This window comes from Mangifera indica, chromosome 14 (assembly GCF_011075055.1).
Source record: "Mangifera indica cultivar Alphonso chromosome 14, CATAS_Mindica_2.1, whole genome shotgun sequence".
In the NCBI taxonomy this organism is placed as follows: domain Eukaryota; kingdom Viridiplantae; phylum Streptophyta; class Magnoliopsida; order Sapindales; family Anacardiaceae; genus Mangifera; species Mangifera indica.
The window spans coordinates 11,577,908-11,604,342 of NC_058150.1; the positions used below are offsets into that span (position 1 = coordinate 11,577,908).

The 26,435-nt window shown below is 31.6% G+C and overlaps 2 protein-coding genes, 1 long non-coding RNA gene and 2 pseudogenes across 4 annotated transcripts; 2 read left to right on the forward strand and 3 right to left on the reverse strand.

Moving 5' to 3' along the window:
• The first annotated feature begins 2,789 nt into the window (after positions 1-2,789).
• On the forward strand, positions 2,790-5,653 carry LOC123196752. The gene is made up of 3 exons (XR_006497733.1): positions 2,790-2,999; positions 4,056-4,318; positions 5,550-5,653. It is a non-coding gene; the product is annotated as an uncharacterized LOC123196752 (long non-coding RNA).
• Positions 5,654-8,563: 2,910 nt separating this feature from the next.
• LOC123196751 lies at positions 8,564-9,223 on the reverse strand. Its single transcript, XM_044610858.1, has one exon. It carries the CDS (start codon positions 9,129-9,131, stop codon positions 8,697-8,699), a length of 435 nt encoding a protein of 144 aa, XP_044466793.1. The 5' UTR covers positions 9,132-9,223; the 3' UTR covers positions 8,564-8,696.
• A 4,541-nt stretch (positions 9,224-13,764) lies between these two features.
• On the reverse strand, positions 13,765-16,441 carry LOC123196749 (protein ENHANCED DISEASE RESISTANCE 2-like). 2 transcript variants are annotated; one of them, XM_044610857.1, is made up of 3 exons: positions 16,279-16,440; positions 14,804-15,749; positions 13,765-14,065 (listed from the first exon to the last, which is right to left on the reverse strand). In XM_044610857.1, coding segments are annotated over exons 2-3 (939 nt in total). In that variant the 5' UTR covers positions 15,742-15,749; positions 16,279-16,440; the 3' UTR covers positions 13,765-14,064. The 2 variants fall into 2 exon arrangements, with proteins under 2 accessions (XP_044466792.1, XP_044466791.1); XM_044610856.1 differs by lacking the exon at positions 13,765-14,065 and having other exon boundaries at positions 14,800-15,749; positions 16,279-16,441.
• Positions 16,442-17,079: 638 nt separating this feature from the next.
• LOC123195656 lies at positions 17,080-19,393 on the forward strand (annotated as a pseudogene).
• A 2,682-nt stretch (positions 19,394-22,075) lies between these two features.
• On the reverse strand, positions 22,076-24,840 carry LOC123195657 (annotated as a pseudogene).
• Positions 24,841-26,435: the final 1,595 nt, after the last annotated feature.

The following is a 26,435-nucleotide window of genomic DNA, read 5'->3' on the forward strand; positions in this document are numbered from 1 at the left end:
GTGCTGTGAGACTAACGCTTTATTTTATTTTGGGTTGAAGCGATTATGTTATTCCTAATAGATGCATAGTAAATTAGCTCCCAAGTGCAGGTTGCTCGCAAGGTCGCACGACACATTTGCTAGTATGAATTGCTCTGTTCTGTAAGATTTCTGTAGAAGAGTATTGTGATTCGAATCACCCATCATGTGTGAGTGGGAGATATTGGATTCGGTCCACCCATAATGGATTGACCCGATCTATTAGGGTTATAAGACTAACCCATGATAGGCGATATTACTATATTGCCCTTGACAGTTATTTTTAATAACTGCCACTTCCCTTCTTATTTAAAAGAATGTAACTTCCATTGGGAAGTTAACTGAAGCAAAACAGAAACAGAATTACAGTACTCTTCCAAATCAATTCTCTGGAAGAACTCTTGCAAAAACGAGAGAGAAAATCAGCAAATTGTGTTGTGGATATTTCCAAGAGTGCATCGGATCACCAAATCATCATTAATTGTCAGATTCAGGCAACCGGGTATGTTTTCTGTGATCCTGGAATTAGTTTGATTTATGCTTACATATGAAAAATAATTTAAAATTTTTTTTCTCGTCTTTGGTATTATTTCTTAAATAATAATAATAATGATAATAAACACGTTTTGACAATTTTGTATACTTAAAAAATGTGTACTCTCTAATCATATAAAATTTATATTCATAAAATTAGTTTAAGAGTCTTCATTTATTAATAACCGGTAGTAATATGAAAGTATATGTTGACATATTACTGTATGAGTGATTATTATTTTATTTTTAATTTAAAATTATTCAATCTTATAATGATATGTATTATAAAAAAATAGTTTTAACGAGAAAATTATAACGAAGGGATAAATATCTAGTCGTTATAAGTATTATTTTGTGATTTTTACGACAAATTGTTTATACTTTCGATATAACTAAATAAATTTAAATTTTTAATGATGGACTTTTTAAATTTCTCACTAAAAGACTTATAAGCCCGTTATTATTAGTAAAATTTGGTCTGAATCAAGTTAACTTGGGCTTGAAAGTTTGTTTAATTCAGTTCGATTTAACTCAAATTCGAGACAAGTTCAAATCAGAAGGGTTAACTAGTTCTTAAAACCAAATCCAACTTGAAATGAAAGGAGTTTGACTCGACTAGCTTAAGTTCAACTCAATTTAAAAAATGAGCTAAATCGTTTGGTTAAATTTGAACTAAACACATTTGAGTTGAATCAAATTAAATCGAATCGATTTTTGAAACCATATTAGCTTGATTCAAATCTAAATCTATCTGAATTAAACTAATTCAAGTTTATTAAGAGGTTCAACTACAATAAGCCTAACCAGTATATGTATTTTTTGAATTCCAATTTGACGTAGTTTGGCGTTGAATTGAAGAGCATTCTTTTATATTAAAAGATAGGCCAAAAGACCTATTCCCACCTATGACACAGTGAAATCTCAAACTTTCACTCTCCAATTTTTTAAAATTCAAACATTCATCAATTAACAGATTTTTATTAAAAATTTCAATTAGGATTAGAGGTAAAATCATTATTTACTCAAAAATTAAAGTTTTGTTATATTTTTCTCCTTAAATTTAGAAATATTACAATTTTCTCTCAATCCAAAATTTGAAAACTAACAAATACCCCCTTAGGATTTAATCCTCTTCTCTCTTGCATGGATTTGTCATCTCTATATCAATTACAAAATCAAAATATCTATATCAATTTCCATTCTACTTCTCCAAAAAATATCGTCTCTCCCAACTAGACATGTCAACTAGGTCGGGTCAAATGAAGACTTAATTCGAAGCACGAATTTAAAGCCTAACCTGATAAGACCTGACCTAAAACTGTAACATGTCGGGCCTTTTCAGGTCTAGCCATGGACTTTAATATTAAAGCCATGGGCTAGCCTAGTTTAGGCCGTTACTATTTAAAAAAATGAAAATTTAAAAATAAAATCAAAGGGCAACGACTTTTGTCTTTGTGGCAGAATTTCGCTTTTGCCCTTTTAACTTTATTTATTTGTTTAAGTTTTTTTATTTATTTATTTTTTCCCTATATAAACCAATCCAATTATTCTTCAATTTCAATTTTTTCAATCTCAATTCTTTTATTATATTTTTAATCTCATTTTCTTTTATCATATTTCTTTCAAAAACTATTTGAATTAACAAATAATAATTCTTTGTGTTTATAATTTCATTTTCATTTCAATTTTATCATTACAAAATATTATGAATGAATTTAATATCAAAAGAATTCAGAGATTTAGATGTTAAAAATGAGTAGATTAATGGTGTAATATATATATTTTATTTATGTTTGTAATTTATATAGTGTGTAAATTAATTTATTTGTACTATATTATAAATTTATAATATTTTTTATCATGTAATCATAATATTCTTTAGCCACAAATGAAAGATTATAAATAAAATGTTCGAGGTATTATCTTCGGTTTTAATAATTAAAAAATAATTTGTATTTAAAATTTTTAATTAAAATTAAAAAAATTGTTTAAATGGGCTGAGCCAACCCATTTGAGATCCAGTCTAACCCAATTAAGGTCTAACCCGATCCGACCCTATATATAAGGCAGACTTTGGGCCTTTATATATTAATAGGCCGCTCCAGTCTGAAGACCCATTATTATATAAGACTCAAGCCTGACCTCGCCGGGCCCGTTAGCTCAATGGGTCGAGCCGAAGTCAGCCCGGCCCATTGACACCTCAACTCCCAACCTAGTGCATTATTCCTAACATCTTCCAAAATCAGTGACCTGCAACGACCGAGCAAGTGGCAACCAACTAAGAGGAACAAATGAGACTGTGCTAGGATAATCAATATGACGAACGATCGACGGATGATGAGGAGAGACGAAATCCAATTGATGGAGACCAAGCGATAAACTGAGAGGACGATCGACCAATTGATGACGACGAGAACAATATGTGACCGAGAATCAAGCAGAAATTGGTAAATCCTAATTTTTATGTGTTTTTTTAGGTTTCAGCATTGATTGGTTTTGATGCGGGGGTTTTATTGTTCCATCAAAGTGAATCCTTTTTTTTTTTTTTTATTATGATGTAAAGGAAGCCTTTGAATTCTTGATATGATATAGAAGCAAATTTTTATGTAAAATTACTGGTATTTTTATTGGTTAATCAATCCTTTTTTATATTTTAAGGATGTTGTATCATATGAATAATAGCTATTAAGACGTATCACGGGTTTTGGCATGTCTACTCCTTTTTGTTTCCCCATTCTGTTTTTTGTTTGGTACTCTAATTGAAAATTAATAAAATAATTAGTCTATGCTGTTAGTGCCTTTATCTTCATGTTAGCCTTGTTGACTATTTAAATGCCTTACTGATGCATACTTTTTGAGTTTTCATCCTTTAGCAGTCTCTGTTATAAGTTTCTGACTCTTTTGGCACGAAGAGGAATTAAGATATGTTGTTGTTCTCATTTTGGCAAACAAGCAGGTCCACATTAACGCTCTTTTTTTTTTTTTTTAAAGATTCATAGACAGCTTGGCATCTAGTATTTGTTTTTTAAGCATAAATGAGAATGACGACCTTTGTTGTTGTTCTGAGAATAAAAGGTTAAAATGTTATTATTATTGATAGGAGACCCTTCATTTATGGTTCATGCCTTGATGTTGCTTTTTCATATTAATTTTCTACAATAATTTCCTTTTTGTATTTCTTCCATTTTTGCAGTTTGTTAGTGTAGCATAGTATAATGTTCTGATGCTTTGATATTGGTATTTGAAATTGTTTAACAAACAAAAGTATCATGTGAGGTTGTGATAAATACAACGAGTTAGACCCTAAGGTGCTGATAAGAAACCATAAATTTGATTTTTTCCTTTTTAGTTAAGTATATATAAAACCCACTTCTCTGTTTAAATTTTATCCTCTTATAATCACTAGAGCTCTAGCAGTCTACCCCTTTCAGTCAAGTTAAAAATTCTGTTTTTATCATTTCATAGAAATTTCCCTGCAGTGAATTATTGAAAATTATTTGCAGTTATAACCATTAATATTTTGAGGAGAACATAAACTTTGCTGTCCATCCATCAGTACAAGGTGGTCCTCACAAAAATCGCATTGCTGCTCTTGCCATAGCCTTGAAACAAGCGGCAACTCCAAAGGACAAAGCATATATGCAGCAGGTGAATGAAAATGCCCTGGCCCTAGCATCTGCTTTATTGAGAAGAAAATGCAAATTGGTGACTGGGGGCACTGACAACCATTTGTTGATGTGGGATCTGACTACTTGAGGCTTAAGAGGTATACTAATTTGAACCTTTTCTCCTGTTCTTATAATACTTCCTAGACTACTTACCCAAAAAAAAAAAAAAAAAAACCCTTCCTAAACTAATTTGCCTTTTGCAAGAGAATAGATGTTTGTATCTCAAAACTTTGTTACATCATGGTCATGCATCGATCTATTTATACTGGTTTAGTGATTAGAGCATTGTGTTAGTTCCTCTTCGCTGATGATTAGTACTTAACCAGCACTGCTTTCAATGATCTTTACTTGAAAACTTTGGACATGCTAATTAAGTGATTAATTTGTAAATATGCTATGATCTTTACTCTAGTACAAGACAATGCTAGCAACTTCCTCAAGGATCCCTTGCTATTGTCTAGTACTCTGATAATACACATGAGCTTTAATCATGTCCTTTTCTCATGTTTTGTTTTGTGTAATACAAAGTTTCGTGACTGTGTGAGGAAAATTTTTTTTAGAGTTTTAAGAATTTCTTCTTGGGAAATTAAATAATGACCCCTTTTTTTGGGGTAATAAAAAATTTACCCCAAATTTTTGGGTTAAACAAAAATATCCTTATATTAAAGTATTTAAACGAAAATGTCCCAAATATACCCCAAAAAAATGTAAGGGTATTTTTGAGACATTTTCGTTTAAATACTTTAATATAAAAGTATTTTTGTTTAAATCCCAAAATTTGGGATAAATTTTTTATTACCCCAAAAAAATGGATAATTATTTTAATTTCCCTTAATTTATTGCTTTTTAGGGTATTATTTGGATTTTTCTTCTTGGGAAAATTGTAAGGGTATATTTGAGACATTTTCGTTTAAATACTTTAATATAAAAGTATTTTTGTTTAAATCCCAAAATTTGGGATAAATTTTTTATTACCCCAAAAAAATGGATAATTATTTTAATTTCCCTTAATTTATTGCTTTTTAGGGTATTATTTGGGTTTATAATGCTTTTCAAAGATTTTTCTCAACGATTTTGTCGAATGCTATTGAGGTTAATGACTTGTGACATGTTATGAAAATATTTGGTTGTTTGATATGATTTTTTTCATGATTATTAATTTGGTAGGATAGACATTATGATTGATTCGATCTGTTTTGGTTTCCTTTACTTTATTTGATAATTAGTTTGTGAGAAAAAAAATACATGTTTGAATGTCTTTGTGTGTGTGTGTGTGTGTGTGTATGTTATGCACATTTTAATCATATTATCTCTTTTTATAATTTGTAGGTATTTGAAGATACAAGTGAATTATGAAATATTTGATTGTATGTGATATATAGATTTTTATGTTACTTATAACAATTTTTTAGTTTTGATTATTGAAAGAGATTATTATAATAGAAAACTTATAATTTTTTTCCTTATTTTTAATAATTGTGGATCATATAGAGACTTTGAAATAATTGTGATTAGAATATAATTAGGGGCCGTTTAGTTATGGGCTTTAAAGATTACTTTGGTAATCTATCTTTTATTCCCTTGTTTGGTTTATCAGTAATAAAATATTCCAGTAATCTTCTATTATCTATGTTGACGTGGCAGGTAATATATGTGATAATCTGATTACCACCTTCACTTTAGATATTTAAATATTACCAAGGTAATCTTGATTTTATTATAATTATATTAGTATTTATTAATTTTTTGAGACAAAAATAAATTTATTTTTAATTAATATGTCAAATAATATGAAAAATATTTAAAAATAATTATATTCAAGAACATTTAAGTACAATAATTTACTAGTAATATTTTATTACCTTTAACCAAACACAATAATTATTTATACTTATCAAATTTGATCAAACATAGTAATCATTTATACTCAGTAATCTTTTAAGTAATTTATCTTAAAGGTAATCTTTCTATTTTGGTAATAAAACATTATCCAAACCAAATGCCCCCTTAATGTTATTGCTCATATTTTGAGAATCAAAATTCTTATTATCAGTATTGTTATAATGATAAGGGTATTTATTATAGATATTATGTTTAATGACAGATAAATATTGTTATAATGATTGGGAAACATTCATCATTTATATTATAATTAGCGTTGGATTTTAATCGAGCCCGTTTGAGCTCGAGCTACTCGCCAAAATTTTTAATTAAAAATTTTAATACAAAATGACATCGTTTTGATCAATATGTATTAAAATGACGTCGTTTTGATAACGAAATAGTTAAAAATTCGAGCTCAAAATGAGCCGAATCGAATTTGAGCCGAATTCAAACTAGATTTCGACGAGCTTGAGCTTGAACTCGAGCTCTGCTATATACAAATCAAGCCGAGTTTAAGCTCAAACTCAGTTTGACTTGACTCGAATCTAACCGTAATTATAATTAGTGACTTATAAATATTGTTACGATTAGGATATTTATCGTTGATATTATAATTAATAAGCGATAAATATTGTTATAGTAACAAAGATATTTATTGTTAATATTATATATAATGACATGTAAATATTATTATAACGACGAGGATATTCATCGTTAATATTATTATTTTTAACGATAGATCCTACACCTTTTGTTATTTATATTAAAGACGATATTTTTCTTCTCATCATTAATATTTTTAGTGGCAAAAGATATAATGATAGTAGATGATTTGATTTTTTCTGTCACAAAAAATCTGTAACGGTGAAAAATAAAGTTTGAACACCTAATTTTTTTCTTGTTAAAAGCTTTTGTTTTTCCTCAAGTGACGTATCCATTTGTGATAACATTATTTAGTGCATAAAATATTAGTGTTAGCTAAATATAAAAAATTGTTTCAACAAAATTTAATTGGACTCAATGGTCACAAGCAAGAGGTGGACCGTCGACTCCATGTGTAAATGCCTCCATATGATTCATACTCAAAGGTGCGGACCTAACCTTACGTGAGGGTAGATCTATACCTACTCTCAATTTTTAACAAAACACTGATGGGTCTATCTCAATTTAAAATTAAAAAGGGTATATACAATTAATTACTCCAAACATTAGTGGTTTAAGTGAAATTATCTTATTTTTTTGGATTTAAACAAAAATATCCTCTTTACTTGAAATAATCAAAATGTTCTTATATATAAACCCAAAAAAGTTTATATTCTCACCTAAATTTTCTCCGATCCATTGTGCACAAAATCAATTTCCACGAGTCTTGTACAAAACGACGGATTTTCTATTTTTAGACAAAATTATTAAAGTTTTCTAATGATGAAAATGACAAAAAAGATAAGTAAATCATCTCTTCGTATGTGTCTAACTAATTTGCTGTCATTTTCAAATATATTTTTATATATATCTATTTAACTTTATTTTTTGATAAGTACTTAAGAGGATGCATCGATATCTAATTTGAACAATTAAGTTTTGATTTTAAATATTGAATCTAGACAATTACAACCTTTTGATCAATGGTTTCCCTGATGATTTTCAATTTGCATAGAATTTTTGTGGTAGATTTGGATGTTGTAAACATTTTTTATTCTATTGGACTATAATGGATCATTGGAGCAACATGGTTTTTTTTCTTCTTACATTGAAGAGGTTTTTTCATGTAAAAAATTAATTAATTAATTGCATTTTTTCCTTTTAGCCTTCTTAATATTGTTTTTTTTTTTCGTATATAAGGTTTTGTGGTTTTTTTTTAAATCATAACTAGTTGATAGACAAATAATAATTATATTGTGAAGACCCCTTTCAATAAAAACACGGATATAAATAATAAGAGAATATAAAATAATAATAATAATAATGATATTTCATACATTAATTATTGACACAAACACGTATATAAACTCTAATATTATATGATTGAGTGATTTTAAAATAGAAATAAAATAATATTTAATTACACAATGACATTTTAGTATTTATATCCATATCTATAGCTAAGCTATTGTTAACACACGTAACTCAAGCATTAAAAAAGAAAGTATCGCCCAAACTGAGTGAAAAAGTTAATTTATCATTATCTGATTAAATGATTTTAAAATAGTAATAAATAATATTCAATCATATAATGACATGTTGATATTTGTATTTTTTTAATAATATATATTATTAATGCATGTATTATAACTAAAACATAATGATATGTTAATATTTGTATTATACTGACATTATAACAATCTCTTTCATATTTCTCTTTACTCATTAAATAATAAATTTCACAATAATATTATTGAATTAATCTTCGTGAGTTGAAAAAAAAAAAAACTAAATAATCTTAGAAGAGGCAGCCAATGTTAAATATCAACCAAATTCAGTCAAATTAATTATTCAGAAATAAAAGCCAAGCGTAATAATCAGTTTGGCAATTACATTTATTAATTCCATATAATTCCCTTAAATCATCACATTTATTATGTAACTAATTACTTAATCAACCAAGCTACTCTCAATTTTGTACAGCCATGGAGTGAAACATCCAACGCTTAAGATTTCCCAAGATGGCAAAGCAACTTTGATCCTATAGACCCTTAATCCAATCCTTCTCTTTGACATTCCTTTTCGGATACTTGATACAATTTCCAAAGCGACTTCGTTGATCTCCTTTACTGATCTTCTAAGTTTTTCCTTGAACGTAAATTCTAAATCGTTTTTATGTTGAGAAGAAAGATGATAACTCTTTAGAAACTCTCTTCTAGCATGCCAGTAATGACGATCTTGACGATTCCCACTTCCATAATTATCCTCCCACCTATCCGTAAGTTGCAAAGACTCGCTATGATGCATAAGATTGTCATACTTCTTACTGTTTGGATGATCAAACCAATTGAACAAGACTACTGGACGAACCTTAGCCTTTGACATGATTAGTACATGCAATTAAGTAGATGTTTAACAAGAATTTTGATGAGGGAATGTAATTAATGGCTAGCTAACACTAACTAGCGCATTTTGGAAGGATGGAAATCAACTTGAGAAGTGAATGAAGTCTATATAGAAAAAATTAATGGCATAATTAGTGGTTGAACAATAAATGGAATATTATAAGAAGGGTTGGTGGGTATTGGTACAACAAATTAAGAAATAATAAAACTTGATTAGTGAATTTTAATAAGAGGAATTAGTTCTCTTTCTCACAATAAGGGAAATTGGTTGATATGGGTTGTTTTCCAATGCTTTTATTTATGAAGATAAAGATGCTCTAGTAATAAAGTAATTTAAGTCAAAATTCATGAATTATTAGTTATAATAAAATGGAAATTAATCAATAATTAATTCTCATTAATTATGTAGTTAGATATACTTTAATCTTCTAGAAGACAGCTAATTATGATCTCATAATTAAAAAAAGGTCATAGAATTTATTTTTTATAATATATATATTAAAATTATACAAAATAATTTAAATAATTATATATTTTTTATATGAGCGAGAGTTTAATTTTCAATCACTTGAATGGTAATTTATTATATAAATGAAATAATTATTATTTAAATATTGGCTTTAATTACGTGGGTGTTGTTAGGCACAAATCTCCATTAGCTTAGGGTCTTTGACCCTCCTAAATTTAAAGGAAAAAAAAAAAAAGAGAGACTTTAATTGTAATTTAAATGATGATTAGGCATTTTGATATTTTAAGGTAATTTATAATGATATATATCATTTAAGAATTAAAATATGATTTTATATATATATATTATATAATATAATTAATCTAAATAGCTACTAGTCAAATAGCCCTGTCTAGAAAAGTAGTTTGATAGGATTGCCTTAATATAAAATAACAAATTAAGGCTAAATCACTATTTACCACCCAAGTTTTTATAAAAGAGTCCTTAAATTTTATGTTCAAAAAAGTTGAATTGCCCCATCATTCATTTCTATGAGTAAATATGTTTGATTTTTCTTGAAGTGATTATTTTACTCTTTTATTAAAATTATAAAATTATCATATAAATATTTAATTACTAATATATCTTTTTTTAAAGTAATTGACAACTGATGCTACATAGGAAAAACATACAAACTAAGCTCACCTTGGATACAACAAATCCAAGGCAACAGAAGCTATAAAAAAAACTCTCAACAACAACCCTAAACGCTAAATTACCAATATATCCTTATTATTTTAAAATTTATCACTTATAATCCTAAAAAAATATAAAAACTTTAATTCACCCTAAACCCTAATTATCATTTTTGAAACTATTGAAGAGTCTTTTAAAATTTTAAAAATTCCAAAAATACTTTTGAATTTTTAAATTTATAAAAATCTTTAAAAAATTCATTAACACCCCTAATATTTCAAAATTTTGCAATTTGCCTCTAAATTTTTGAAAAGGGAAAATAGAAAAATAGAGAGAAATAAAAATAAAAAGAATAAAGGGGAAATAATAAAATACAGAAAAGAGGAAAAAAGAAAATAGAAAAATATATGCAAAACAACATTTTTACTCTTTCACTTAATGAAATTTATTGACACAAGTGGATGACGGGTTGGAATCGAGTTTTTACTCTTTCTCTTAACGGAATTTATTGACATAAGTGGATGACGGGTATAGTAATGAACAAATTGTTCAACAAGAGAAACAAGGATAGATGAAAATGAAGCTAATAATAAATGAAACCAATGCATTGATTTGTACAAAAATACTAGAAAGTCCCAAGTCAATTTTGACAAATGGAATACACTCAGAATAAATTGAACAAATGTATACAAGGAATCAAAATTATACAATTTGAATAGGGTTAATCCTCTAAATCAATCAAAATATATAATTAGGATAAAAGAAAAAATAATTGAAATACGAAGTTCGTTTCAAACAATCAAATTGATGATAAATGAATGATGATCATCAAACATAAAAAGAATTATAATTACTTTATATGAGGTTAGTACAATTGGAATCAAACCATTAAATATTGAAGGAATGAATAATGCAATTTCAACATTTTTGAAAGATTGCAGGTTTTATAGTTTTAGGAATTCACTTTTAAAAACAATTGAATCTAGCATATCCAATGGAATAATATATTTTAATTGTTACCAAAATTTTTCATGTGTCTAGATAACTAAATGTTTTAATTTTAAATATGAAAACATTTAATTATGATATTAAACTAGGATCAATGCCTATGGCGTACATTTATGGAGTCTAATATAAAATAATACAAACTACTTTTGAATCTAGAGCTATTGGAGATGACCAAAAAGGACATACAATATTCTAAACAAATTTAAATTGGTCTAATATTATAGTACCTAAAACCATTAGAAGAGATCAAATTACTCTACTTAAAGATTAGAGATTAAATAGAATCGTTGTACCACTCAAACAAAGAACTATACAAGATTCTCCCAAACCAATTCAAAATGTAGAAATATATAGTTGGTTGATTGGTCACTTTGCATTGTCCCTTGATGTTTGATTGCTGCTTTCGTGCATTATTGAATAGTCTTTAGCTATATGTCAGTGTCACTTATTAAAACATTGACAATTGCTTTAATGTTTAACTATTCTTAAGACTGGGATTTGATGACATTTACTAAAACCTGTTACCTTTGTAGACTAGTTGTGGTTATAAAAACTATCTTATCTTGAATTGACTATACTGTGCCTCAAGTGTGTGAACATTTGGTTTTTGTGTTGGTTCATTTTCTCAAACTTAATTTTCAAAACCAGCTCCTTTACTTATGCCAAATATGTGGACAATCCTATTGTTCTTTTATCTAGTAGAAAATACCAACAAAACTAGTATGATTGTGGTTCACAGAAGTCTATGTAGGTATATTTGTCTAAACCAATATGCTCATGGTTTGAGTTACAATTCCAAGTACAAAATATAAAACTTAAATCTCATATTAAAAAATATAACTTATGATATAGAGTTTATATGATATAAGCTAGCACACTACATGGGTGTCAAGGTTGTGGAGTATAGTGATAATTTATAATCTCAAGTGCAAAATATGAGATTTGAATCTCTCATTAGAAAGTGTAAACTTATAGTATGGAATTCTTACAAGGTGCATATTAGTTTGTATCTCATAAAATTTATGGTAGGCTTCTTTATTCAGTTTCTAGTAAAAAAAAAAAAAAAAATTATGTTACATTATGTACCTCTTGGGACACAGAGCCTAACAAGACACAAAACGAGTCAAAGTGTTTGATGGAAAATTAGGTGTTTGGTATTTGATTCTCCACAAGATATTGGTGAGATCTTCACAAGAATCAACCTTTTGAGATACTTTCGGCCAAAATGCAATTATACCACATAAAAAAATGGATATGATTGTTTTCATGTTACATGGTATAATTTTTTTTGATAAATATTTGTTTGAGCAATTTTATTATAGATTTTAAGGTTTTTGAACAAGTTTGAGTTTAGGTTCATCGATTGAATTATGATGTATTATATTGTTATTTTGATGATTGTGTTGTGGATATTGTTCATATTGAAAAGAGTACAGATGATGGGATTGGCCTAGTTTTTATGTAAACTAGGAAAATTATTCAAATTGTTGATAGGATCTTATCAGTGTGTTATTTTTGCAAGTTCACATAAATATTATAAGAACTGAGGGTAACTGTAATATTTGCATGAACCAAAGGGTTCAAGTAAACATTGAGAACCTCGGTATCGTAAAGGAAAATTAAATAACCCTTATTTGCGAAGAATGTATACACTTACCCCCCAGTTCATCTTCGTAAACCAGGTGTAAGATAATGTTTTTCACTAAGGGGGGCTTATGTAATTTATCTTTGCAAAATGGGCAATTTGGTGATTTTTGTGAACCCCTAGTTTGCTTCTACATTAAACTTAATCCCCCCTCGCTTATTGCATACATATTGCATGAATTATTTATTATATTTATAATAAAACTATATATATAAATAATATATATAATTTATATATAAACAATGAGATTAAATATTATTTTATTCTAATTTAAAATTAAATATATAATTATTTATGTATAAACTTTTTTTATTTAACTATTTTGGTTTAAGGCGGCAAATTATTCTATTCCAAATTATTTTTTAGTCTTATTAAATTGATTAAGCTCATAATAAAAGCTTGAGGAGTTACGTATTGTTCATGCATTGTGTAGTCCTGCTACATGTGCGCCTGATCTTATTTAACTATTTTCAAGGTGTTATACATATATACATGTTTATCAATAAATCTTGTAGTCCTTCAAGTTTTCTACAATCATAACTCTTTGCTTGGTTAGATTGATAAATGATTGCTTATTTTTGTATAGCCCAATTTAGATTTTAGATTTTGATGGATTTATTCTGAAAATTTATTATAATTTTAATATTTTATTATGTCATGTTAATGTCATACTGACATCATTGGTTCCATCAATCTGCTGGTCTTTTGACCAAGTTAATGCTTCCAGGCAGTACCTTGGCAGAATCTAAATGTTCTACACTACCATAACAGGTGATACATTGGCAGAGAAGCAAAATTTGAACAACTCCATACCTCTCCAAATAACTTCACATTTTTTTTTTTTAATTTCCAACTGAACAGAAATTCAATGATGTTCAAATCAACCAACTAATATAAAATTTGGTACTAGACCTCATATATATACTCTGCATATGCTATATAGACACTATGAAATGAGAAAAAGAATCTAATTACTAAGCATCAACAAATTAAAAATGGTTGGCATTGCTACTAGACATCAAATTGTTGAAGCTGTGACACATCAGCAACTCTGAAACAAATAAGTCAATCGTCTCCAATGGCAAGAAATGCATTTTTGTTGGGTATACTGGTTCATCTGCAAAGACAAATGATGTGCTGAATTATTGATGAACTAAGGAAATCCGTGCAAAAATCTGAATACAGTTACTGAGAGCTACAATTCAAAGATGAATTATCTGTATAACTTCAAAAGAAGCAAGGTAAATGATAAATGGAAATGAAATATTGATAAAAGGGGAAGTTTCTTTAGCATGATAAGATTACAAAGCACATTTAGAATAAAGATTAACAGTATTTGAACTAACTGACAGGGCAGATTTTGGGGAAATTACAGTAAAATTCTGCAAATAAAAAGAACTGCAGAAAGAAATTCTTCAATAAATACAGCGACAAACACTAGACAAAGGCTTTTTTGAAGAAAGAGAGAAATGGGTGAGGGAGAGATGATGATGTTCACTGAATCTCACATGACAAGTGAGAATTCTGATTTTCCCAGACAAAAATGTTGGGTGAAGGGTGTGTCTGTATTTAAAAGAGGCAGTCATGGTAGATATATACTGATGAGCTTGCACAAGAATAGAATAAACCCACCAGTTTATTTTGATGATTGCCTTCCGTTGAAAAAGGAAGCCAGATTTCAAACATTCTCATAGATTATATAACAACAGTCTGTGCTGGCAGCGATAATAATGTTAAATGTCTTTCTAATAGTTTGTGTCAGCTTCCCTTTCCATATTGATATATGGACTAGAACACCAAGCTTATCTAGATCAAAGTTTAAGATTTCTGTATGTGATGGAGTGAAACACTTTACCATTTCTTAGTGGCTTCACTGTCTTTATGATCAGCAACTCCATTAGTATGAATTGAGTCTGGGGAACTTTCTTGAGCACCTTGATGCAGAAGCTGAGAAAACCCCTGCCCAAGTGATTTCCATAAACGTGTTGGCAGAGAAGACTGCAAGTTATCACTACTTCCATCTGTACCTGGTTCTACCAGCTGAGCTGAAGCAGGGTTCAGCTCAGAAAATCTGAAAGCTCCCAATAGTTGTTCTGGAAGCTCTGCATCAGTTTGGCTCTCAATGAGGAAAGCCAGGTCGACAGTCAATGTAGTGATGTAACCAAATGCTAGATGAACTATAGCATTAGCCACCATTGAAGATCCAATATCCATATCCACTTCTAAGAAATTCTCCCCTATAATGTATTTACATGAAAGAGCACGCCCAATTATGCATATAGCCTGCTCCCCAACTGCTTTTCTCACAATCCAAGGACCTTGGACAATGTTGGCAATCAGTTTAAGCCTTGAATTTCTAAAGCTGTCATCCCCTTTAATAAACTGGTCCATCAAAGATCCCTCCGGGACAGGTTTTGGGGCCACAAAGTAAGCAATAGCACTATAATTATCTTTAGTTGGGACTTGTAGATTGAAAGCCCAAACAAAAGGCTTATCGCCATCTGTAAACTGAAGTGCAATAGCCTTCCAAACACGATTATTCTGATTTTTTAAGACCTCCCCAATTTTTGTTGAACTTCTAATCCAATCAAATCCAATAGGCTTTAAAAGATATTCACCAGCAGGGATTTTAATCTTGTTTGAAAAGTACTCTGGACCTCTTACCATGAACTTGTTTCCTGGGGGAGATGCCCATCCATTTGCACAGTTTTCTGGGTCAAGATATGGAACAGCTCCACCAGATTTTACTCTCTCTATCCATTCAGCGTCATTTCCAACTTCGGAACCGGCCATGTGATGCCCTGTTTCTCATAAATAAATTAGAGAAACACAAGAGTGAATTAGATAAAAGGAAGATATGAACTGGTAACTAACTTCTACAGTTACGCTCTTGTTATGTTTGACAAACAACAAAAGGACTGGACAACTTAGCCTTACAGGTAGTAACTCTTACACAAAGCATGCCCAGGTAATAAAAAACATTAAAAATTTCTTAACTGCAATTTCTTCAACTGTTTGGCCGAACTGTATCAGATTTTTTTTTTTTTTCGTTTTCTACATGAGAAAAATTCTTTCAAAACACAGTACGGTTTCAGAAATCTCTTTCACAAACAAAAAAAATATAATAACAATCAACAAACATCAAATTCTACTAGAACCCTTTACAAGTCAAACAGCAACGGCCACAAAACAAGGCCCAAATTGACAGCTGAAATAAAAACCAATTAACTTGAACACGATCAAATTACTAACTTTAAACAAAATTAAATATTTTTGAAACACGAAGCAAATCAATTATAGTTAACACTAAATTAAAGGGAAAAAACTCACCTTATTGTATGAGCAGGTTTCTCAGCAATGAGGATTGGCTAGTAGCATCAATTACTACAACTATAAGACTCCAAATTAGGGTTTTTTTTTTTTTTTTTTTTTAATACTGACTCCTAATTTGTTTCACAGAAAAAGCAAAAGAACATGCCCTCTTTGATTTTTAATTTGTATTTATTTATTAAAATTTAATTATAGTGGGGTTTGAGGAAAAAAAGAGAGCAAATGGGATAGTGCCACGTGGATTTACCACATCTTGCTCTGCTGTATGGCTTTCGATTGCGTTCAGTCTTCCTTTGAAAGACTTCTCAGTAACGTCACTCCGTAACGGTACCGTTTAATAAACTATGGTGATATTTAAGTTTAAATTCATTTGAATTAAATTATTTTTTAACTAATTTAAACTGATTTTTTATATAAGGTTGATCTTTAATAACATGATTGAACCAATAAATTACATTGTAATAGACTAGTATTATTTGAGATTAATCTTTCCCTAATTTTGACTCTGATTGTTACATTTCTCAATCTTACCATATAATATAATAAAGAATGCAGAAAACATGACCAAAACTATGGACAACCTAAATCCAACCACAAGCAGCTGTCACAAATATTGCAAGCTAGCCATCACTCAACCCTTAACATATCTAAGTCCGGGAAAATTCCTGACATGCTAGACTTCCTTTCTGATTAGCCAAACAGCATCCTTACATGGAGAAGAAAAACCTTCTCAAGTAGCTTCCGTTGTTGATGATTCTTGATATAGTTTTTAGAATTTGTTATGATTCTTGACATGGGCCTATGAAGCATGACAATGCTCCATGCAAACAGGTCATAGAGAAGTGGCAGAGGTACAACAACAGCCGGTTGGGAGATGGAAAATTGGAGTTTGTTGATGAAGTTTTTGGCCTGAAATCATTGGAGTTTGACAAGTTTGGGTGTGGCCCTTTATGCAGGATTTGCTAATGGACGCATTGTTGGATGGATGGAAAACATTTGCAATTGTAACTACAAATTGGAGCAAATTTCTATCCCGATCAAGATTGATGCAATTTTCTGATGTATCGTATGTTTTTCTTATTAGAAAACTTAGAACTCGGAGTCTTTATATTTGGAATCCCACACTGAATGGGTATTAAGTTACATGTGGATATGTAAGTGCAAACTAAAGTTCTACCGTTTAATGAGCTTTCGGGATAAAAGACACCTAATAAAACTTTGGTGTTGGCTCAACAAGTACAATTCTATCCAAGTCCATAGAATTAGTATCGGTCTAATATTTCATCCCCCCACTCCTAACTGGACTCGGTTCATGATAATAGGAAACAACCTAACCTCTTGATTGGGAACCCAAATAACAGTTATCCCTTTATATATAAAAGATAAAGTATTATCCTAATTTTATATATAATATCCTAATTTTATTCTAATATTAAATATTTTTTCGTATTTGTCAAAAACATTACTTTGACATCATTCATCTTCCTTTATATATAACTCATTAATAATATCTTTATCAAATATTATAATATAAATATTATTTTAATCTTATTCTAATATTAAACACTTATTCGTAATTACCAAAAACATTACTTTGACATCATTTGTCTTTGGTATGATCACATGTACTTCAAATCCTAACCTTATAACATTTTTCTCAATAAATTCTACTTATCAATCGCAAAACTCCAAATCTAACCTTTATCTTTTTGTCATCATTGTTAATCGTCGATATTTTTACAACTTCCTTCTCTTCCTCCTCCGATGATGGTAGTGCAGCTTCAATCTCGTTGTCTTCGTCAATCACATTTTTTTTTACAATTTCCTTCAATTCCTTAAAACACCCTTTCACTAACTCAATTCCCATTGGTTATATCATCCAAACTTGATTCCATGGCTTCCAACTTTTTTTTTAATGTCTCGAAAAATTTTTTTTTATCAATTTTATTCTCCATCTCAAATCGCACTGGTCCAATACCACTTTGATAAGAATCAAACTAAAATATTATTACAATATAAATAAATATTGTTGGCAACAAAAAGTGTGAACTCCTCCTCCCAAAAACAAATAGAGTTGTCTTTTCCCTTCCAATCAACCAAAGGTTGTCTAAAAAGTTCAAATAACAATAATATCCTAATATTAAATGTTTTATCTTAATCTAATATTATCTTAATCAATTAAAATTATTATTATTAAGAAGTCCAGCAGCGGACTTGCCACTCCCTGGGCAACTCAAGCTGCAGAGAAGCCTATACTCTTTGCAAATGATCTCAACATTCACAAGAATGGATCTATCTTCTTCATAGACACTATCAAGAGATAATAACCGAGTATAAGCACACAATATCCAGACTTGCTACCAAATGAAATTAAATTTTTACTTAAAGTTCTTTCCAGTAATTAACAAATTCTTCAATGTGTGCTTCATATTGTATACAACATGTATGGAAGTAGTACTGGGAACTTGATAGCAGGAATCATTTCTTATCTTTTTGGAAGGAGAAGCAACTGGTAGGCTTCTGATATTTGATCCTTTTACTTAAACAGCTCATGTAGTCTTGGATGGCTTGACGTTTCCAAAAAGAGTACAGTTTTCTAAGGCCCAATCCCTCCTGCTTTTCACTGAGACCACCAATTGCAGGCAACATTTCAATATTTTTCATGTAGAACTTGATTCATTTCCAGCACAATATGCAAATTGATAAGACTTTGGCGATGATGTTTGAAGAAATTTATGATGATTTCATTAATGTTTGAAATAGCCACAGGCTAATGAAATACTGGATGTAGGTCCAAGTGCTGGAAGTGTTGAACTTTTGCCAACCTTCCATCTATGTAGCATTAAATTGATGCAGGACTGCAACACCAGTTTTGATACAATCCCTAGATTAGAAGCATGTACTTCCAGCTCAATGAGCATCCTCACGAGGATGATGGGAATGAGAATGTACATTGTCATTTCACTCTTCAACGAAAAGGGAGAGATCCTGGAAGTTTTTGAGGATCCAAAAGGGGTGGTGATGAAGCTTGTGAGTGAAGTAAAAATAGGTTCCAATGAAGTTGTGGATTGGAACAGTGGCTCATAACCTCATTGCTACACTTCCTTACCCTTAGTAAATTCAGCTTCTTGGCCTTCTAAATTAAGCTTCTTGACTTAGAAATGTGTGGAACTACTGATGATTAAATGGCAATAGGACTTATAACGACACCTTGAGAGACCAAATGGTAATAGATTATAATAAATTTCTTGCAGGTAACTGTATTTAAGATTCTTTTCAATGATGGAGTTCCAAAATCCGATGTGGTTTATGATTTGTTGAGCATCAAGGTGGTTAATGGAAACCAAGAAGTGAAGAACATGAGTGTATATTTGAGAGCAGTGAATGAGATTCGTAATGCTTAAGTGGGCATGAATTGGTAAAAATTCTTTCCTACTTGTAATCGACATGAGCAAAGAGATGACAGAATCTGCACCTAGACCATAATTCAGTTTAGGATTTTTAGTTGGCACATTAAAAAAAAGACAAAGGGATGAGAACACCCATGATATGATGGAGATCAACAGTTCTGAATAACAAAATTAAATGTGATCGACTACTATCCAACCAGAACCGACAAAAAATCAAATGAAAATTAGATCATTCTGTTTAAATGAACCTCACTAGTTCTTTTTTCGGTTTTTGAAGAAAGAAAAGAAAAGCAAAGAAAGTGAGAATATTCACCTCAACTAACTCAAATTCTTGGATTAAACTCAGTTGGGTAGATCATTGTTTTGAGACTTGGGGAAAGAATTGAGGAGAAAAATGATGAAAATGTTAGAACCTTTACCTTTTTATTACAGGTGTGGTTAAATATTTAAATGAATTGGCTTGAACATCACAAATGAAACTCGAATGGGCTTACCTGAAGCTCGATCTTGTAAAAATTTCAAACTTGAGCTTGAACATGCCAAACTCAATTAGGCAGCTGCAATTGCCAAGCCTAATTTCTGGTAGTATTTTCCTCTTGGTGGCCAAACAAACATTTCTGGCCACAACCTTATGAGATGGCAAAACAAAAGAAGTGGGAGAATAAGTGTAAATCTCTCAATGAACTCTTTTGCACTTTGCATATTATATAGTGTTAAACTTAAATATGGATTTGAGCGGAGTTGACTCAAACTCAATTGTCAATTTAGCTTGATTGAACTCGAAATGAGTTCCTCTTAGGCAAGTTTGAGCTAGAGGGTGCAATATTGTTGTGCTCAAACTCAAGCTTAAGCTTGTGGATGTTCAATTTATCAAACTTACAATTTGGGGAAACACAATTAAAAATAACTAATATGATTTTTTTTTTTATCAATACACATCCAAAAAACATTGTTTTAATCAGTAATTTTACCTTATTTGAAAAGAGCATAACAAAATATAAAATTTTAATTGATAGTGTCAAGGATTGCAATTGGAGAATGGAAATGTGTAAGGCAATGCTTACAAAATATGTTGTTGGGGCAAAAGCAAGTCCTCCAAAGAATCCAAGCAAGGATCCAAAGAAAGGAACACATATGCCCACTATCATTGTAAATGTTGAATCAATAACGATTAAAAGGTTCATTTTGTTAGTATTAGTTTATAACTTACCAATCTGAATCAGTGTTTTTAGACTTGGATCAACCCTTTGATACATAATTTTGGCTTGATGCTATAGAGACATGCAAGTCTATGCAATCACATATCGATCTAGTTCAATAACTAATTAAACTTTAATGATTGACCCGGAAGGGACTGTGCACCAGGTTTTGGTCAGACTGGTTTGACTAGCCAATCTGATCGGTCTCATTCAGGTTTTAAAACACTGTTACGAATTCATGGTTGAGAAAATAGAGAAGTTGGGTTTGCACTTTCCAACATATGTAGTTTGGGTAACAAGGTGAAGAAAGAAGGTGAGAAATGCAACCTCTTCACTATGAAAGTTTCAAGGATACCGAGCATTGGTATTGCAAATATTTGCAACAAGTAATGTTAAAACTTTTCTGAAACAATTCAGGTATTAAACAAGAAAGATGGTAAGGACTAGACTGATTGTTGAATCAGCTTGGAACCTGGTAGCTTCCAATGACATGGACAACAACAAACTCGTTAGCTAGAGCAATAAGCCAGGGTTTCTTCAGGGTGATGAGGATGTTATCATCCAGTGTTTCCAAAAATGTAGAAACCAACAATGGCAACTGGGAAGTAACACAAAGCTACAATAATAAATGCAACAATGACTCCTTTCCACATTGGTCCCTTCGATGGCTTCTCAGGAGTTGAGGGAATTGTTGCTTGAGTTCTCTCTCGCAATTTGTCCACGTTTGATTAATACATGATAGACCAAATTATTATCTTTTAGAAGTGATGTTAATTAATGTACCTTAAAGACATGACTGCAGCTGCAAGTGAAACGGCAGAAATGGAGTTGAAGTTGGGGAGATGAGACAGAACAAAGTGGATAGAAGCGAAAATAACAATGAGGTAAGAGGACTTGATGGGTTTGCAGCAGGGGCAGACTGTGTCATGGAGAATCTGCAGACTTTCCTCCAATCACCATGTACACAATGTTCACACCAACTTCCACAATCAGTTGCCAGGGCACCACAACCAACAGCCCAAGCTTTTCACCAAACGCATACTGGCCCAGCTCATGGTACCTATCAAAACTCCTTCCAGGCACCATTTCATGCATTTCAACCATCTGCCACAGCGTATACAATGTTATGACCCATGACAAAACCAGGATGGCAATTGCAGGACCCCGGCAATTCATTAAACATAAAAATGAATCATAAAGAAGATTGAGAAAGTTCATTCCGAACTGCCAATGCCAAATTTTTAGTGTCAGCAACTGGGTACTCCACACTAAAACATAAACAAAACTGCGAACTGGTTTGAGAGATTTGAAAAGGAAAGAAGTTTCAGACTGAAAATTTTATGAACTTAGAGAAAACAAACAGATAGAGAAATATTGTACACGTCTAATGCATATTCCACAGGCCCAGGCTTCTCTTAGCATCCCATAAAAATTTCACACAAAACTGTCAGACCTTGGATAGATGATACAGGATGTGAATAGGCTTCATTAAAACAAAATAACTTTGACATATTCACATCAAGCAACTAAAGAGCTGACATGCTTGTAACTTATATCTGGCCTCATGAAGCTACTTGGAACTTTGCTGATAGGCCTTGTGCACCAACACAGAAATAATGATTCATCAACTTCTTATTAAAGGAATTTTGTTTTTGGTGCATTTGAGAAATTTTGCGATCCAATGGCTGATTTGAGCGAGATATCAACACCCTTTTCTTTATCCATTGCAGAAGTCACTTCTCAAAGAAAAAACTCTTGCAGTTTGGAAAAGACACAGATTTTGAATAGTTCTGTTGAAATGGAACAGGACTGTTTCCCCAAGCTACTCTGGATGCCTCAAAAGGATTGTCAACTCCCATCTCTGAGCTAGCAGATTTGCTTTCTTTTTTCTTCGGACACTGAAGTAGAAACTTTAGGCACCTTGCAGCATGATTAATAGAACTCAACTTCTTATAATCCACTGAATTACATGAGTCAAAATTGCTTAGTTCACTATGGCATAAACTACAGTCCACACTTGCTGCATCACAACTAGCATCCGATGAATTCTCAAAACCTGCATACAAGAATATCTCTGCATCAGGGATTCTCAAAGAAGATCCAGGACTGCCACCTATACCTCATCCTTTCAGATGTGAAACAATGGCATGTCTAGTCACATTATCCTGACAATTGGAGATTCGTCCAGCTGAAATCAACTCTTTGATTAAAATTTCAGAACATGCTGATCTTGGATGTTGCTTGAGCAGATCTAATGGGGTCATTCCATCACCATCCTGGATGTTCAAATCAATGGATGGCACTGTCACGAGATGTTCCACCAGATTAGATGGAATGTTCTCAGCTACAGCCAAGTGCAGTGTGGTTCTTCCATTATTGTTTCTGACACTTATTAAGTCTTGCAAGTCCATTATTTTACCACATACAAGCTGCTTCATGAGCTCAACCTGCTTGTCTGCTCTTCAAAAACCATTAGTCCCAAACCAGCCACTGCCATATGAAGAAAGGTGTCTCCATAACTAGTTGTTATAGGGATCAGCAAGAGAGATGTGGCAATCAGAACCTTTACCACAGCTAAGTATCCCTTGTAAGCAGCCACATGTAAGTTTGAGTTCCCTCGATTGTCTGCGGCAGTGATAATGTCATAGGATCTGATAAGATCCTTCACTACCTGAAAAACAATAACAATGTAAGCAATAACAATTTTCTAATCCTTATTATCAGAGGCCAACAGGCAGTTCATTTAAATGGCTATTGATTTACAGATAACAATTTTCTTAAGCTTTCATTTAGTAATCCAGATGAGTAGACAGAATAGTACATGCTTTCCTTACATACCAGGGCTATATAATTAGAAAATAGAACTTCATAGATTTCCCAACCGAAATTAAAAACTGACTGTCTAGTTCAAGAAATGCATAGATGAAAAAGACATTTTCTGCTTCAGTGTCAGCACATATATATAAACTTTGCAATGTAGACTCATGAACAAGTACAAAACAGAGAAGCCCTTACCTCAACCTGCCCTCTCCTAGAGGATGAATGAAGCATCTCTATATACTAGAACATCAGCACCATCCCCAAGAAGCTCCTTAAGGATCTCCAAATTCCCTCTAGCAGCAGCATGAACAGCTCTATTCATCATCTCCCACTTATAAGCAGATTGATTCTCACTCAATTCTCCTTGTGAGTCACAGGTTGCACTATCAAAAACTAGCCTGAAAACCTCAGAATTCTTGCTCCTAGCAGCGGCATATAGAACATCAGTGACACCATATTCTCCTTCTCCAAAAACAAGAAAGGGGTCTCTCTCCAACAATTCTCCAAGAAAGCTCACATCTCCAGCTGAAGCAGCAGTGTAGAGAAGCCAGCCACCATAGCCAGCACGAATTAAAGAATTGTGGCCTCTCTTTGTTTAACTGTCAAGAAGTAGTTTTCTTCTCCCTTTCAAAATTATCCTGTCCTCAAAACGAGTTTTTTTTTCAACTGTCTCACTGTTTTTACCTTTTAAAAATTTTTTTTTCATTTACAGCTGTCTCTTTTTTTTTCTCTCTCCTGTTGCTCTTTCACCCCTTTTTATTTTCTTTCCAACGCCCCATATCTTCTCTTCCCAAAGCTTCTGCCTTCTTTTTTGCTTTCCCTGTAAGTCAGCCACATTTCTCTTTTTCCAATAAACCAACGCCCTGGCCTCCACCTTTTTTCTATTTTTTTTCTCTCTCCTTTCTCTTTCCTTCTCCTTGTCTTTTTCTTCTGCTTTCTCTACGTTTGCCTGTGTAATTTTTTTTTTTTCAGACTTTTGCCGACGTTCCCTTTTCATCCTCCTTCATTTTCTTCTTCTTCTCTTTTTTTTTGGCACTTTTCCAGCATGTAGCCACCGACTCATTTCTCCCATTCTTCTTCAAGTCAGCCTCCTCCGTAAATATTTTCCGACGACTCTTTACTTTTCCAGCCATCATTTATCTTCCCCGCTGGATCGAATGCTCTGATACCATTTGTTAGAAACCCAACTCTTATTCAACTAAAACACAAAAAACATAATAAACTAAAACTATTTCATTAACTAAAACATTACAAAGATAAATTGAACAATTCGAGGAGTTCAGGACCTCCCATTTTCCGGTCGTTCGAAGAGCCGGATACCTCCCTAAATCAGCCAAGAATGGCTACCCTCAAACCAAAACCCTAATATTTTTCTTCTCTCCTCTTTTAAAACTCAAAACATACATTTATAATAAAAATGAACCATTGGATTGATGACAAGTGTCTCAATCCTAACATTAATAGGAGGTCCCGAACTCCTCGAATTGTTCGGTTTATCTTTGTAATGTTTTAGTTAATGAAATTGTTTTAGTTTACTATGTTTTTTGTATTTTTGTTGAATAAGAGCTGGGTTCCTAACAAATAGTATCAGAGCATTCGATCCAGCGGAGAAGATAGATGATGGCCGGAAAAGTAAAGAGTCGCCGGAAAATATTTACTGAAGAGGCTGACTTGAAGAAGAATAGGAGAAATGAGTCAGTGGCTACATGCTGGAAAAGTGCCAAAAAAAAGAGAGAAGAAGAAGAAAATGAAGACAGAGGAAGAAGGAGGATGAAAAGGGAACGTCGGCAAGAGTCTGAAAAAAAAAAAAATTACACAGGCAAACACAGAGAAAGCAGAAGGAAGAAGAAAGAAGAAAGAAGAAAAGAAAAAGACAAGGAGAAGGAAAGAGAAAGGAGAGAGAAAAAAAATAAAAAAATAGAAAAAAGGTGGAGGCCAGGGCGTTGGTTTATTGGAAAAAGAGAGAAATGTGACTGACTTACAGGAAAAGCAAAAAAGAAGGCAAAAGCTTTGGGAAGAGAAAAAGAGAAGATGTGGGGCGTTGGAAAGAAAATAAAAAGGGGTGAAAGATCAACAAGAGAGAGAAAAAAAAAGAGACAGCTGTAAATGAAAAATAAAAATTTTAAAAAGGTAAAAACAGTGGGCGGGAAACAGCTTTGGAAGGCAGAGACAACTGAAAAAAAAAAAAAACTCATCTTGAGGACAAGATGATTTTGAAGGGGAGAGAAATGCTAGGATTAAGACACTTGTCATCAATCCAAGGGTTCATTTTTATTATAAATGTATGTTTTGAGTTTTAAAAGAAGAGAGAAGAAAAATATTAGGGCTTTGGTTTGAAGGCAGCCATTCTTGACTGATTTAGGGAGGTCTCCAGCGCCTCGAACGGTCAGAAAATGGGAGGTCTCCAGTGCCTCGAACGGCTGGAAAATGGGAGGTCCCGAACTCCTTGAATTGTTCGGTTTATCTTTGTAATGTTTTAGTTAATGAAATAGTTTTAGTTTACTATGTTTTTTGTGTTTTTGTTGAATAAGAGCTGGGTTCCTAACAGAAACCATACACACTTATAGAACAAAAAGAATCTTTGTATGGTAAAGTCTGTGAAAAGATAAAGCTATAAGGAATCTTGGAATCCAGAGTCGAGAATTTTATAACAAGAAAGAGGGCCAACAGCTAACAACTAAATGGGAAAAGCGAGATATGAGTGGTCTCTGTAACCAGTTGAAATGAG